The 16660-nt window shown below is 53.4% G+C and overlaps 1 protein-coding gene across 3 annotated transcripts in view; it reads right to left on the bottom strand.

The window, feature by feature from the left end:
- LOC146772742 (immunoglobulin lambda-1 light chain-like) overlaps nt 1-16660 on the bottom strand; it is a 365210-nt gene that overhangs the window by 328218 nt on the left and 20332 nt on the right. Inside the window, exons 1-2 of one of the 3 annotated variants that reach the window (XM_085636784.1) lie at nt 8571-8662; nt 8128-8447 (exon numbers count right to left, since the gene is read on the bottom strand). The exons of the other annotated variants lie outside the window; for them this stretch is intronic. Of the exons in view, the coding sequence (XP_085492910.1) occupies nt 8128-8447; nt 8571-8619 (369 nt within the window). The 5' untranslated portion in view covers nt 8620-8662. Of the gene's footprint in view, nt 1-8127; nt 8448-8570; nt 8663-16660 lie in introns of those variants that run through there. 3 annotated transcript variants of the gene reach the window in all.

Here is a 16660-nt window from a genome sequence, read left to right as displayed (position 1 = left end):
AACAACAAAGGATTACTAGTAGGGGCGTACTGAAGGGGACGCTCTCTCTGTCTGCCCTGACCAGCAGGAGATGGTGGATAAAAGAAACCCAATGGAAGAATGTTAATGTGGTCCTGATGAATTCTAATAGACCCTGCTTGTCTAAAAATGTGATCAACTATATCAGGGGTACTGAAGTTCACCACAACGCAATCGCCCCTCAGAGACTTATTAGATTTCCCCATCCACGGGACCCTTCTCACCATTTTAAAACAATCATAGAGGTGACTCCCCAGGACTGTCTTTCCTGCCAAAAAATGAAGGGTTTTGTTTTTCAGAGTAGACCAGTGCTCTTCTTTACCATCACTAGTCTTAGGAACATTGGCCAAGATAACGGTGTAAGGGCAGGCTTCTGGGGGCAGATTTAATGAGCGTCCCTCATATGTCAAATGTCCCTGAACTCTTCGGCTTACAATAATATTCCTCGGGCCTGAACTAGTACCGTTAATGCTCGGGGCAGGTGGTAAGGGGATTGCTGGACTTGCAACAGTAGTTGCCATGATGTCAATCATATCCCCTACTCTAGTAGTAACTTCGCCGAGGGGTAGTAAATCAGAGGGATTAGAGGGATTAGACCTTGGCACAGGGGCGCTTTGAACAGCAATGTGGCGCTCAATAAGAGTAAGTCTGTTATCAATCTCACTGAGTCTATCCAAGACTGGGGATATACACCTACTCAATCGTTCATCCAGCTGCTTAATTACATCAGCTAACATGTCTCTAAAAATAACGGCCCCCCCCTGGGCAACAGACTCCATAACACCGCTACCTGAATGAGGTGTGGCCTGGACCACTGGACTCTCTACCGGGTCAGTCGCCCCCTTAATAGGATCATTATTTCTGGATTGTTTAGCATGATGACGAGGTCCGTTAGGAGCGTGAATGGCTTTCCTCTTACCTTTAGAAGCTTTAACATGGGCCACAGAGGAAGTTTTTGGCTGCCTAGTGCGTAAAACTGGGGGGGAAAGAGAAGGAGAAGGACTGGACACATTCAACGATGATTGAACGCTGAGATGATAGAAATCAGGTGCGGGCCCAGGGGAAATAGAGTGAGAAGACCCAGAGGGAGCAGCCAACAAGGGTTGAGAGAGGGACTCTAGTGACAACCTTTTTTCCACGATCTCAATTTCTTTAGAGACCACATGTTCGGCTTTTTTCAAAAAGGCATCTAAAGTTCCAGGACCTCCCACTAACTGAGCCTTGTTGAAGTTCTTGGCCATGACTTGTGCTGAACAAACAGATCCTTGCCGTAGTCTGTGTATGACAGCCCCAAATCACCGTGTAACGTTCGTGCAGAATAAGGGGGGTGGCCCAGCTCAGCCCTGTCCAGCCCCGGACGGCCACAGACGGCCCGCCCTTTGCCCGGGCTTAGCCCGGCGATGCCCGCGAGCGTCCCGCGACGCGGGGGTGAAGCTGTTTTTGTAGCGCCTTCAGGCGCGAGACGCTGTAGGTCCGCTTCCGCTTCCGGTGGGCAAAGGAGCCTGGGAAATGAAGTTTCCTGCTCCCTCCGCGCTGCAGTCGCCGATGTCACGGATGCGACGGCGGGAGGGAGAGACGATCCACGCAGCAACCCCCAAAGGCCAAGGCAGCAAGCAGGTAGGCACAGCGTTTTCAGACAGCCCCCGCTCTGCCGGGGGTGAAGCTGTTTTTGTAGCGCCTTCAGGCGCGAGACGCTGTAGGTCCGCTTCCGCTTCCGGTGGGCAAAGGAGCCTGGGAAATGAAGTTTCCTGCTCCCTCCGCGCTGCAGTCGCCGATGTCACGGATGCGACGGCGGGAGGGAGAGACGATCCACGCAGCAACCCCCAAAGGCCAAGGCAGCAAGCAGGTAGGCACAGCGTTTTCAGACAGCCCCCGCTCTGCCGGGGGTGAAGCTGTTTTTGTAGCGCCTTCAGGCGCGAGACGCTGTAGGTCCGCTTCCGCTTCCGGTGGGCAAAGGAGCCTGGGAAATGAAGTTTCCTGCTCCCTCCGCGCTGCAGTCGCCGATGTCACGGATGCGACGGCGGGAGGGAGAGACGATCCACGCAGCAACCCCCAAAGGCCAAGGCAGCAAGCAGGTAGGCACAGCGTTTTCAGACAGCCCCCGCTCTGCCGGGGGTGAAGCTGTTTTTGTAGCGCCTTCAGGCGCGAGACGCTGTAGGTCCGCTTCCGCTTCCGGTGGGCAAAGGAGCCTGGGAAATGAAGTTTCCTGCTCCCTCCGCGCTGCAGTCGCCGATGTCACGGATGCGACGGCGGGAGGGAGAGACGATCCACGCAGCAACCCCCAAAGGCCAAGGCAGCAAGCAGGTAGGCACAGCGTTTTCAGACAGCCCCCGCTCTGCCGGGGGTGAAGCTGTTTTTGTAGCGCCTTCAGGCGCGAGACGCTGTAGGTCCGCTTCCGCTTCCGGTGGGCAAAGGAGCCTGGGAAATGAAGTTTCCTGCTCCCTCCGCGCTGCAGTCGCCGATGTCACGGATGCGACGGCGGGAGGGAGAGACGATCCACGCAGCAACCCCCAAAGGCCAAGGCAGCAAGCAGGTAGGCACAGCGTTTTCAGACATATATCTCACATAAGCGACACCTCTTGGCTTTTCCAATGCTTGTTTCTCTGTCGCTTACTCGATTCAATTTTGTTTTATGTGGTTTCATCATGGAAGGAGGTCCCAGTACCAAAAAGTCAGTTGACAGGGCTCCACAAGATCTGCCTGAAACAAGCAGACATTCTGACACTATGTTTCTCAGAGGTTACGCCACCGAAAGGGATGCAAGATGGCCGAGCCAGGAGCGTCCAACCAAGTGGCTCAACCATCAGCAAACCAGCATCCGAGCATCTGAATGATGCATGGATAGGCGACCGCCGCACGTTTTCGACAGCTGTCCCGATACGCCCCAGAAGAAATTCAAGACCTGAGTTTTTTCTTGTGTGACTTTAACAATCTTCATTGTCAAAATAAAGTATTAAATAATCAGTTGTAAATAATTTCTCCTTGATCCAAAGAACCCTCACAGGACACTGCATGTATCATCACCAAAAGCATCAGTGATAGCACAGACTGTTGCATCGTGAATGATAGAGTGTAACACAAAATAGGACAATTCTTTGATAAGGTCCCCCTGCTCCTCATTCTTCTCCTTAGAGGTGGACAAGTCACTGAAGGCTGTGCCTGGATCGAGGCATAAGCCCGGCTCTGGCTCAGCTCGAGGTTCTTTTAGTCCCTCAAGCTGAAAACGAGCCAAGCCTTCTTGTGAATTCTGCCCAGCGCTATCACTTGAGAGCAGGGCTTTTAGACATTCTGATCTTCTCGACACAGTGAAATGGTGGGAAAGTGCTCAGAAAGGGATGTAATGCTAGTTTCTTTTTCAAAGGGGTATGTCTCATTCAATGCACTTTCTCAGCACTTAGCTGTGTCTTCATATTTCAGCCATTTGTACCGAAATGTTGATCAATCTTCCTCCCCTCATTCCCAAAATCAAAAATGCAAAGTGTGAGCACTTTCTAGACGTCTGGCTCCACCTGAACTCTGCACTTCAGTTTTTGCTGGCGTGTCAAGACATGTAAGTTGTGAACCTGAGAGACACATTGTTTTGCTAGTTTGTGCCTTTATGGAGGTGTTGAGCTTTTCCTGAAGTAATTCTCTCTGCTAATAGGTGGACACTTGATCTCAGCATAAAAAACTGCTGTGGGGCTCTCTTAACTTTGTGTCTTTTTCTTGAAAAATATCTACTGTAAGCTTGCTTTAAGGTGTGATGAGCAGGGCATAAGTCAAGTTGTGGTCGCTGGCAAATGGAGCCCCTCGCTAATTTTAGAGAGTGTCCTTTGTTTCCCTTATTCGAAGGAAATGAGCCTGAGTTATCCTTTTCAGTCTCACCTGTGACAGCGCATGCGCTGGATATTCTGTCACTTGTGAGGGGTATTGTTTACAATAAAGGCCTTGGAGCCCACCCATTGCTTACCATTTGTTGGCTTCATTGTGACGCCTCCTTGCTACTTCTGAAGTTGGCCCATAGGTGTTGGGCATCACTTCCTTTTCTTTCTGTGGCGCATGGACCAAGTACAGATTGCTTCCTCTTGACTCGTTTCTATCGGCTGATCACGCTGTGCTTAAGGTATACGTTTCAGAAAGCAGTTCTTGTGCTGCTTTCTCCATTTATTGTTTTTCAAACATATTTGTGGGCATTGTTTATCTACGCCTGCATCTTTTGACTTACTTACTTGTACAACCAAAATAAAATACAATTTTACATGAGTTGGATTAAACTGTTATAATGTATAAATGCTACACAAACAACACATGCACACCTTCATGATGCTTGCCACCATACTCTTATTTTCGTTGTCTTGATCTTAAGTTTGGTTCCTTATTTAAGCTAGTTGCACCCACAACTGTACTACTTTATGCCACTCTACTGCACTCTATGCCACTCCACTCTACACCACTCTTTGCCACTCCACTCTATGCCACTCCGTGTTAAGCCTCATAATTATCATCCACTCCACTCTATGCCATTCCAATCTGTGCCATACCACTCTATGCCACTCCACTCTATGCCACTCTACTTTATACCACTCTATGCCACCTCACTCTGCCCCTCTCTACTCTACAGCACACCACTCCACTCTACTCTATGCCATTCTCCTCCACTCTACTCTAAGTCACTCTACGCTACGCTACTCCACTCCACTTTACTCTATGCTGATCCACTCCATTCTATGCCCCTTTACTCTGCTCCACTCAAGGTCACCGAACACAATGGCACTCTAGCCCACTCCACTCTATGCCACTCCAATCTGTTCCGTACCACTCTGCACCACTCCACGCTAATCTACTTTACACCACTCTATCCTACTTCACTCTGCGCCTCTCTGCTCTACTCCACTCCACTCTACTCTACGCCATTCTCCTCCACTTCACTCTATTCCACTCCACTCTACCCTTTGCCGATCCACTCCATTCTACGCCACTCTACTCTGCGCCACTCAATGCCACTCCACCCAGTGCCACTCTAGCCCACTCCACACCCCTCTATGCCAATCCACTCTTTGCACCCTACTCTACCCCAAGTGTCTCTATGCCACTCCAGTCCACTCTACACCAGTCCACTCAACAACACTCTGATTGATGCCACTCTATGCCATTCTACTCTAAGCCACTCTACTCTACTCTACGACAAATCGACTCTATGGCACTCCACTTTACACCACTCTACTATATGCTACTCCATTCCGCTCTACACCACTCTACTCCACCCTATGCTACGCTGCGTTACGCCACTCCATGCCACTCAATGCCACTCCATTCTATGCCACACTACTCCACTCTCCTCTAAGCCTCCCTACTCAATGCCACACACCACTAATGCTTAGCCATGCTGAACAGCAGTCGTGCTGCTATACAACATGGATACAAGACATTGCAAAGCCAGAAGCTCTCGCATACGCGAGACCTATTGGCTGTGCCAATGCTTGTTACTGTGAGGCTACACAATGGAATCTCTGACAGTGCCAAAACATTTGTTTGATTTTCGGAGTGTCTCTTCGGACGCGTTTTTCTTGCCTACTCACATCAGGTGTGTACTTTGCATGTGGGGCTGTGTCATAGTACCTAAACCCCAATTTAACTCTAATTGTTCTAGACAATAAAGTGTATTTAGCATTCAGAGGTGTGTCAGTGTGGGCTTCTTAATACTGTAATGCAAGAATCTGCTCTTCAAATGTCACCTGGTCCTCTCCCCTACTTGCCTGATGAACCTTGTCCTGTTGCAAGACATATTAAAAGTCCCTGGACAGCAAGAGAATAAATGACATTTGTGTGCAGCAAATATATCTTTAGAGCTGGACCAGTTTTGGGGGCAGAAAATTGGATCTTTTCTCAAAAACAGTTTTAAGGTTTCATACCTTTCTTTACTTATTTTGGGGCATATCAACAACAACCGGCGATAATTATCTCTAAGCGCACTTAGCGCTAGGATAATTATCGCCGGCTAGCGTGAATTTTTATCGCTGAGATAGCGTGCTATTAGCAACGCTTATCTCAATAGCGATAAAAATCCTCACGCTAACAGGCTAACGTGAGATTATCACTGGAAACCCAGCGATAATCTCAAATTACCTTGTTGATAGGGACAGGCAAACTTAGCAATGATATCCTCCTTCCATAGGATATCATGGCTAACTCAGAAAAATACCAGACGTAAAAAAGCAGCGTTAACCGCGGTTAGCGCTGCTTTTTTTGTCTCTAACAGGGTTAGCGATATTCTTGATAATAGGAGAAATGTCTCCTATTATTTTACTCTGGAACGCCCCCTTTGCATCTCATTAGAGATGCAAGGGGAAGCGTAGAGTAAAAGGGTGCTAACATGCGAATTTGCATGTTAGCACCCTGTTGTTGATAGGGCGCTAGTTTTATCTCTGCTTTTTTTGGTTGTAAAGCCAAAAAAGCAGAGATAAAGCCCCTGTTGATATGCCCCTGAATTCGTTTCATAATAAAAAAACAAATCATAAAAACACATACATATTAAGAACAATTAGACAAAAAGTTAAAAATATAAAAGTATTTACAAAAACATAGATAAGGGAGAGAGAGCTTATATAAAACGAGGCCTGGGCATAAAATTCCACTCCGCTCGCAGAGTTTGCGGAGTTTTGGTCACTCTGTGCTCCGCATAGATTGTGGATTTCTGAAAAACTCTGCATTGTGGCACAGAGTGGAGTTCTTACTTTCGTGCAGCTCGACAACGTTAAGTTGCAGAGCGCAAGCCAGGAAAATTGTATGCTAGGCCACCTCTTGGTGAAATTTCTCTTTGCGGGCAGTCGCGGCAGGTCGCTACTGCTCGTGTTGAGAAACCTGCCGCCTGCGTTGGGGAAGCAACAGCGTGAGTAGGAAATCTACTCAAGCGGCAGATAGCAGCAGCAGCGCCCTCTGGTGCTCGCGTGATGCAGTTTGCGCTAATTTTACAGTGCGGGAGAAACTCCTGCACTAAAAATCTGCGTGACGTACCAGACTCCTCCGCTTTCAGAACTCCGCATAGCGTGGCAGAGTTTTTTGGGCACTTTGCAGAGCTCTCTGTAGCGCAATTCCGCGAACTGTGCTTAAGCCTATATCAAACACAGAATAGTTGCCCATTTCTGGCATTTCATACCAAAATAAAACCTTTTTTTGGCGCAAAGAAATGTACCAAGTACAGTTGAGAGGGGTGTGAAAAAATAGATAATTGGAAGCTGCTTTATATTTAACATCTGCCAAAGTTGCTCCAGTATTCAACTATCAGCCATCCCTGACTTTTCAGCCATCCGCATGTTTTGCATTTAACTATTCCATTTGTGTCTCAATATTCCAACACACAGAGAGATGCACTAATAAAGCTCCTCGTAAATTAAACACCTAGCTCTGTCCTTTGGTGTTAAACTGAGGAAATGAGGAGCCATCCATGCAGTGACTGAAATGCACACTATGTAAACATGATGCCTCAGGTCAATTCCGGCTTCCCTGCTTTACCAAATTGTGTGATTAATTTACTTCCCCATGCCTTTTTTTCCCTGAGAATCACGTTTGAGAACTGTCTTCAAATAGTTCACTTCAGGGTGTGTGATGACTAAAAACCTCTGGAGGCAAGTAATGACTGACTTGTCTCACTCATAGCCCCTCTGTGTGGTGAAGGATGATCGGGTTCATTAAGGTTTCCACACTCATGTTTAGAGCCTATTATTATTTCTAATAAATGTCAGGGAAGGTAACTATATAATGTAACATGCTAAAGTGAATCACTTCTGCATGAGAAAGGGATGCACATTTTTTTTAATTCTGAAGTCTTTATCATATTGTACAGGACTTTTGTTGCACAACTGACGTTTCAAATATTTTGATGGCTCGGCTCTAGATCTGTCTCGGCTCTCAACATCAATTTGATGTATTTTTCATCTCTATCCTCGGCACCTGTAAGAACACAGTGTGCACTTACATACCAAATAATATGGGCTGATTTATGCTGCTAATCAACCAATAAAATCATTTACACACTTTTCTTGGCTTTCATTGAAACTGATTTACTGTCTTGAGTATTTTGTTGCTGAATTGAGATCATATGTTTTTGTCAGGCTCTGTGTCACTGTGGTATTCCTTCACACTGGGGTACCACTTTAAACAGTAATAGCGTAATGTGTCTGTAATCTTGGCGTCTTTTATAATTAGCTGGTAATCTGTTCCAGCGCTGTTCACTGTGGCAGTGAAGTGGTCAGATGACACCCCGGGTCCATATCTAGGGTCGCTATAGGAGTGATAGTGATACAGAATGAGCTTCGGGGCTTCTCCTGGGGTCTGACTGTAGAAATGTACCAGATCGGTGTCTTTCACCCCAACCTCACAGCCAATCGTGGCCCTTTGTCCAAGACTGACCTCAACCGTGGGAGATATCACAGGTTTCTGAGACTGGACATCTGAAGAGTGAGAAAGAGAGAGAAGAAATACAAAATTTTATGAATATGTGCTGTACCAGGAAGCATAATTATATGTACACCTTCCCAAAACAGGCAAACATACTTCAGATCTTGCATACTTACGGGATGTCCACAAAAGGACACAGAAGGCCAGTATCTGCAGCAGCCTCATTCTTTCAGGTCCTGGGGCTCCTCTCTGAACCTTGAGCACAGAGATGTACAAAAGAGGAAGTCTGACAAGCTTAATATATGCATCAGAGCACAGGGGGACCCAGAGACCGGTATGCAAATATGAAATGCACTTAACACATCACTGGACCGAACAGGAACACAGAAACTGACTATATTCACAGATTTTATTTAAGGTGCTGCCTTCAAGTAGAAAATTGTTGCTGCTTCCAACTTGTGTGTAACATTTTTGTAACACTCTATTAGTTACAAGTAAAACAAATTTACAAAGTTGTCAATGTTGTAATTATTTTGGCTGCTTGTGAATGGCCACATACCACTCTTGATTTAAAAGTATTATGGCCAGGATTCATCACTACAAAGTGACAAAACCCTCTTTGATAATGTTGTGGACACTCTAACATTTGTGACTCACAAACTCTACAGAGAACCAGCATAGACTCCCAGAAGGTGTGGATGTAGTAATGACACAAGACGTTTAAGATGCCCCTGGCCTATCACCAAATTGATCTGAGAACAGTACAATGTAAATCACCCAATAATCATTTTCAAATCCATCTGACTCCAAGCAACATTCATACATATTATCTTAATAGAAATACATGGTCCTCTGACATCTTTTGGCACCTTTAGCGAGTTCTCTTTTTTTATCAAGTGGGACACGGAAAGCTGGTATTTCTTTTTATGGAAAACAGAAAACTACATGTTCCCGACAGCAAACAATTGTTAGGTAAAATCAAGACCTGGTAAAAGTGTCGCTCTTGACACTTGGCTGCTGCCTTTGCCCCTTTGCTCCAGTTCTGAAGTCACCTGCTCTGCTCTGGGGCTGTCATTGGTAGTCAGGTGGCTTTCACTAGGAGTCTGGTGGATCCCGAGTTGGGCTAATGCCACACCAGATTTCAAGATGCCTGATGTTCCCACCTTACACAGTACCGGCTCAGGAGGTCGGGTTGTACTAGGTGTGAATCAGCGTCCAGTGTAACCCTCAGACTGACCATCGGAGGCGGGATGCGAGCCTCAGCCCGGCCGCCATTAGACCCACTGCCACAGCATTGGGGGAGCATGAAAGTCCAGACAGAGCGGGTGGTAAATCTGAGTGCAACTGTCCCTGGAATCAGGGATAACAGCCAAAAGAGAACCCATAGATTCTGAGTCCCTATGGATATTCCTAATTCCCAGGGAGTTTTCTCAGAATGCTGGGATTCAGATGGGGGCAGATACTGACCAGAACAGTTTATTTGGGCCTGATATCTCCCTATCAAAAACCCACCGTACTTGTAAAGAAGCCAGTAAGGTTCACAACTCTTCATTGTATTTGCCCAGTTAGTAACTCACCACCCCTTACCCCTGAACTGCCTAAAATGAAAGATCTGGAGTCTCCTCCATTCCTGCTGTTCTTCCTGCACACTCAACAGAATGAACCTTTCAAGTATTTAATGAGGGGCCATATATATTGATATTGAGGTCAGAAACAGACTGTGACATTGAGATTCACGGTACTTAAGGAATCCTGTGGTTGGTTTGATGCTAAGAGGATGGTTCAATGACCTGAACGCTCGTCGCTGAGAACCTGCGGTGTCCTGAAGATCATGATTCTAGTCCAGGCCTTCCCGTGCCACCCTTCCTTTCTTATGAGGTCAGTATATTGAATGCTTTACTATTACAATTGGGTAACACTAATCTCTGTTGTTCACAAGGCTTAGAATTTGTAGAAGTGGTGTACGGAGTTCCAAATAAAAAACAAGGTACTATGATTACCGCAAAGTAAGTCACTGAAGTTAAAATTCGCATGAAATGCTTGGTGGATGCTCCAAATGTGAGCCGTTTGGGAGGTTTGTACTCTTCTCTCAAAATTACCAAACACAGCATAGCACCTTGTGAAGTCTTTGAAATTTGACTTAACCCCTTCGCCGCGGCGCGTATTCCGCCGCGGCGCTGGGGGTGTGCGGGGTGAGCGCGGCGCCGCCATGCTCGTGATGGAACCACGCCGTCATGAGTCACGGGCGAGCTGTGCTCATGACGGAGTGGTTCCGTCACGTCTCCGCCCACTCGTTAATTCGCCCGCACAGGCGGGGAATCAGCGACGCTTGGACGGAGCGGCCGCAGCATGACGGAACCACTCCGAAGATGGTGCTGCTGTCGTGTGGACATTCATAGCTGCCAAGTCTCCCAGTGACAAATGTCTTATTCAATTCTGACATTTTAACAAACATCACGTTGTGTTTGTGGACTTGGAATTTTGCTGTTAACATTGTAACGCTGGGTTCAAAAACCCCAGCAGTAAAATGCAGTTCGATAAAAAGCCTGGATTTGATGAAGATATCACACATAACAATGGGGCACCTTAAACCTATGAATGTTGTGGTATGTGTCAAGCCTTGTGTCATGTTTTGACACATATCCCATGTGCTTGGCAGCAGTCGTCTTTTCACCACTACCTGTCACCACACCTTGCAATGAGTGTTTAAAGCCCGGGGTGTTTCGCGGTTCACCTGCTATCACTACTGACTTGTTAGGAAAGGGGCTGATGCATCAAAGGGTTCTGCCCATTCTGTTGCTGTGGGTTAAAGAATTAAACACTGCTAAAAGATAAAATATTTTTTGGATATTTCCAGATTCTCTACAGAGGATAAAATAATGAAAGGTGTGTTAGGTGCCCAGAACTATAGATTTGAAGGAGAAATGGCCTCAGCTGGCTTAAGGGGCTAGACAGCAATGCCCAGCTGGCTGCCTGCCTGTCCTTCTAGTCAGGTACAAAAAGAGAGAGGGACGGTACGGCCAGCTTACTCCGTGGCCAGCAGCCTTTCTGGGTTTTGCTGTAAAATATTTTTTGTGCAACACAATATGCAGGCCGAGTTTTCTTTTAGGGGAGTTATGGTGTGCACAAATCAAGCCATGCCGCATATATAATCGCAGATCCTATATGCAAAGAGCTTTGGTCTGCGCTACTTGATAAAAACATTCTGGATCAGCATGATTTCCCCTTGTCCCATGCATATCTGATGCCCAAATGATGCCAGGTGGCTGATCATGTAGATTACTCTTGAATCAGTGGCTAACCAGCCCTACTCCAGAAATGTCAGATGTATAATCGTATGCCCTCTCCCACAGTCAATACTGCATTTAATGCTTGGGTATAAAGGTGAGGTTGGATTAAGTAAATGATTGCTTAGACTGTATAGCTCATTCTGCCAAAAGCAAATCCATGCACATTCATTAGTATTGTACTGATCGGGGAGATTAGGAGACTTGGCCAAGATCAGACTTTGGTCGGGTAGCGGAAGCTGGGATTTGAACTGAAGCTCCAGACATTTACCCTTAGATACCTCTTGTGATTATCACACCAAGACCATTTCTGCCTCCAAATGTGGCCATTTCCATGATGATGCAGGGACTTATTGTTTTTTTAGGACAAGTATTGGCAAAGCTTCTGCATCTGCTGGAGCTATTGACTTTGTCAATGTTTTCCTTGCCATGTTCTACATAAGCGCAGCTACTGTGCAGCATGGTTGAAAGTGTTTTATTTAAAAGTGCCAGCGTTGACTATGTCTTTGTGTTTTTTGTAGGGCTGGGCGGACTTTGCGTAGCGCCACTACGCAGAATTTTGAAAAAATTTGTGGAAAACGAGAGCACATCCTGAGTAGGGCTGGGCGGACTTTGCCTAGCGCAACTACGCACTATTCTGAAGAAAATTGTGGAAAACGAGCGCCCAACCTCATGGACTGTGTGCCCGGCACGGGTCCCTCGTGCTTGGGCAGGCTCCCCGACCTCCCCAGCCTGGCTGTGTTGAGAAGCAGGGACCGGCCCCGGGCCTCCTGATTTTTGGTCAGGGCCTGGGATCCCACGTCCTGCGGCCTGCCAAGTGTCCATCTGCCCGGGACAAGGGACCCTGGTGCAGAGCCCCGGAGCCCTGCAAGGGCAGGCGGGAGCCCTACCGCTATGGCTCGGTGTAGGCAGCTGGGAGTCCTTCCGGTCCCGGCCATCTGGTCGCACCTTTCCCTCGGCCATCTGGTCGCGCGCAATGCTTTCCAATGGGGCGACCAGATGGCCGGGCCGGCCTGGAAGTCCCGATGAGGGTCCATTCGCCTCGCGGATCCCAGCCAGGGCTCCAGGAGGCCGGGCGCGTCCGCGCCTAGGGTCCCCTCCGTCACTCGGAGCGCGAGGGTTACAAGAAAGGTGGGTAGCCTTCCTCCGGATTAGTAGGGGCAGGGTATGCCGGGACACCCCTCCTGGGGATTGCGGTTCTCAGGCGGGGACCAGATGGGCCAAGCCCGGACGACACTTCCCCGGGGCGTCGGGTGCTTCCTCCTCCAGCCCGCGGCGAGGCAAAGTGCCCAGGACGGGCTCCATGGGTCCCCCGGGCGTCCCCCGAGGCCTGCAGCCCCAAAGCCCTGCAGACCCTGGAGCCCTTCAGCACGGAGCCCTGGAGCCCTGCAGGCCCGGAGCCCTGCAGGCCCAGGGCCCTGCAGCCCCGGGGCCCTGCAGCCCCGGAGCCCTGCAGGCCCGGAGCCCTGCAGCCCCGGAGCCCTGCAGGCCCAGAGCCCTGCAGCCCCGGAGCCCTGCAGGCCCAGAGCCCTGCAGCCCTGGAGCCCTGCAGCCCTGCAGCCCCGGAGCCCTGCAGCCACGGAGCCCTGCGTGGGCAGGCGGGAACCCTACCGCTATGGCTCGGGCAGACGGGAGCCCTTTCAGTTGCCGGCCACCTGGTCGCTCCTTTCCCCTCGGCCATCTGGTCGCGCGCAATGCTTTCCAATGGGGCGACCAGATGGCCGAGCCGGCCTGGAAGTCCCGATGAGGGTCCATTCGCCTCCCGGATCCCAGCCGGGGCTCCAGGAGGCCGGGCCCGTCCGCGCCTAGGGTCCCCTCCGTCACTCGCAGCGCGCTGGTTACAAGAAAGGGGGGTATCCTTCCTCCGGATTAGTAGGGGCAGGGTATGCCGGAACACCCATGCTGGGGCTGCGCGGTTCATTGCCGGGGACCAGATGGGCTACGCCCGGGCAACATCCTCCCAGGCCTCCGGGGCTTCCCTCCTCCGGGCCGCGGCATGGCAAAGTGCCCAGGGACGGGCTCCACGGGTCCCGGGCAGTCCTCCCCTGGGCGCCCAGGCCCCGAGAGCTCCGGTGGACCTCCCCGTGCCCGAGGCCAACCCGGGAAGCAGAATCCCCCCCGAGCCCTTGGTGTGAGGGTGGGCAGGCGGGAGCCCTACCGCTATGGCTCGGGCAGACGGGAGCCCTTTCAGTTGCCGGCCATCCGGTCGCTCCTTTCCCCTCGGCCATCTGGTCGCGCGCAATGCTTTCCAATGGGGCGACCAGATGGCCGGGCCGGCCTGGAAGTCCCGATGAGGGTCCATTCGCCTCCCGGATCCCAGCCAGGGCTCCAGGAGGCCGGGCGCGTCCGCGCCTAGGGTCCCCTCCGTCACTCGCAGCGCGCGGGTTACAAGAAAGGAGGGTATCCTTCCTCCGGATTAGTAGGGGCAGGGTATGCCGGAACACCCATGCCGGGGCTGTGCGGTTCATTGCCGGGGACCAGATGGGCTATGCCCGGGCAACATCCTCCCAGGTCCCCGGGGCTTCCCTCCTCCGGGCCGCGGCATGGCAAAGTGCCCAGGGACGGGCTCCACGGGTCCCGGGCAGTCCTCCCCCGGTTACGCCCAGGCCCCGAGAGCTCCGGTGGTCCTCCCCGTGCCTGAGGCCCAGCCGGGAAGCAGAGTCCCCACCCCGAGCCCCTGGTGGGTGGGCAGGCGGGAGCCCTTTCAGTTGCCGGCCATCCGGTCGCTCCTTTCCCCTCGGCCATCTGGTCGCGCGCAATGCTTTCCAATGGGGCGACCAGATGGCCGGGCCGGCCTGGAAGTCCCGATGAGGGTCCATTCGCCTCCCGGATCCCAGCCAGGGCTCCAGGAGGCCGGGCGCGTCCGCGCCTAGGGTCCCCTCCGTCACTCGCAGCGCGCGGGTTACAAGAAAGGAGGGTATCCTTCCTCCGGATTAGTAGGGGCAGGGTATGCCGGAACACCCATGCCGGGGCTGTGTGGTTCATTGCCGGGGACCAGATGGGCTACGCCCGGGCAACATCCTCCCAGGTCCCCGGGGCTTCCCTCCTCCGGGCCGCGGCATGGCAAAGTGCCCAGGGACGGGCTCCACGGGTCCCGGGCAGTCCTCCCCCGGGTACGCCCAGGCCCCGAGAGCTCCGGTGGTCCTCCCCGTGCCTGAGGCCCAGCCGGGAAGCAGAGTCCCCACCCCGAGCCCCTGGTGGGTGGGCAGGCGGGAGTCCTTTCAGTTGCCGGCCACCTGGTGGCTCCTTTCCCCTCGGCCATCTGGTCGCGCGCAATGCTTTCCAATGGGGCGACCAGATGGCAGGGCCAGGCCTGGAAGTCCCGATGAGGGTCCATTTGCCTCTCGGATCCCAGCCGGGGCTCCAGGAGACCGGGTGCGTTCGCCCCTAGGGTCCCCTCCGTCACTCGGAGCGCGCGGGTTTCAAGAACGGGGGGTAGCCTTCCTCCGGATTACTAGGGACAGGGTACTCTGGGACCCCTCTCGGTCCTCAGCCGGCAACTGGGTCCTGCCGTGTGGCAGGGTGGCCGGAGGGCCTTCCCCTGCGCCTGTGGTCCCCGGAGCCCCGGCTGGGTCCAGGGGCCCGGCCGGGCCCCGGGTCGGGGTCTCCGGCCCCGGGCGCCATCCCCCGGCCTGCGGCACTGCCAAAGGCCCGGGACGGGGTTCCGTTGCGGCCGGGGTGCCTCCCGTGGCTGGATTGGGTTCAGGAGCTCCGGCCGGGCCCCCGGGGGCCCCGGGGAGGGCGGCCTCCCCGCCCCGGTCTCCGTCCCGGGTCCTGCCGCGTGGCAGGGTGCCCGGGGAGGGGGTCCGGTGGGCCCGGGGAGGCTTCCCCTGCGCCTGCGGTCCTCGGAGCCCCGGCTGGGTCCAGGGGCCCGGCCGGGCCCCGGGTCGGGGTCTCCGTCCCCGGGCCCTGTCCCCCGGCCTGCGGCACTGCCAAAGGCCCGGGACGGGGTTCCGTTGGGGCCGGGGAGCTTCCCCTCGCTCGTCTGGGTTCCGGAGCTCCGGCCGGGCCCCCGGGGGCCCCGGGGAGGGCGGCCTCCCCACCCCGTGCTCCGTCCCGGGTCCTGCCGCGTGGCAGGGTGCCCGGGGAGGGGTCCGGAGGGCCCGGGGAGGCTTCCCCTGCGCCTGCGGTCCCCGGAGCCCCGGCTGGGTCCAGGGGCCCGGCCGGGCCCCGGGTCGGGGTCTCCGTCCCCGGGCCCTGTCCCCCGGCCTGCGGCACTGCCAAAGGCCCGGGACGGGGTTCCGTCGTGGCCGGGGAGCCTCCCCTCGCTCGCCTGGGTTCAGGAGCTCCGGCTGGGCCCCTGGGGGCCCCGGGGAGGGCGGCCTCCCCGCCCCGGGCTCCGTCCTGGGTCCTGCCGCGTGGCAGGGTGCCCGGGGCGGTGTCCGGAGGGCCCGGGGAGGCTTCCCCATCGCCTGCGGTCCCGGGAGCCCCGGCTGGGTCCAGGGGCCCGGCCGGGCCCCGGGTCGGGGTCTCCGGCCCCGGGCCCCGTCCCCCGGCCTGCGGCACTGCCAAAGGCCCGGGACGGGGTTCCGTTGTGGCCGGGGAGCCTCCCCTCGCTCGTCTGGGTTCCGGAGCCCCGGCCGGGCCCCTGGGGGCCCCGGGGAGGGCGGCCTCCCCGCCCCGGGCTCCGTCCTGGGTCCTGCCGAGCGGCAGGGTGCCCGGGGCGGGGCGGGGCGGGGTCCGGAGGGCCCGGGGAGGCTTCCCCTTCCCTTTTGCCTTTCCCCTCGGCCATCTGGTCGCGCCTGTCCCCTCGGCCATCTGGTCGCGCACGTCCCTTCGGCCATCTGGTCGCGCAGGCCCCTTCGGCCATCTGGTCGCGCCCAATGCTTTCCTATGGGGCGACCAGATGGCCGAGCTCGCCTGGAAGTCTCGATGAGGGTCCATTTGCCTCCCGGATCCCAGCGAGGGCTCCAGGAGGTCGGGTACATTGGCGCCATGGGTCCCCTCTGTCACCTCGTGCGCACGGATTACAAGAAAGG

The sequence above is a fragment of the Triturus cristatus genome, chromosome 12 (genome assembly GCF_964204655.1).
Source record: "Triturus cristatus chromosome 12, aTriCri1.1, whole genome shotgun sequence".
NCBI classification, from domain to species: domain Eukaryota; kingdom Metazoa; phylum Chordata; class Amphibia; order Caudata; family Salamandridae; genus Triturus; species Triturus cristatus.
Note: the sequence above shows the minus strand (reverse complement) of the source record. Positions and strands in the feature narration are given on the sequence as shown.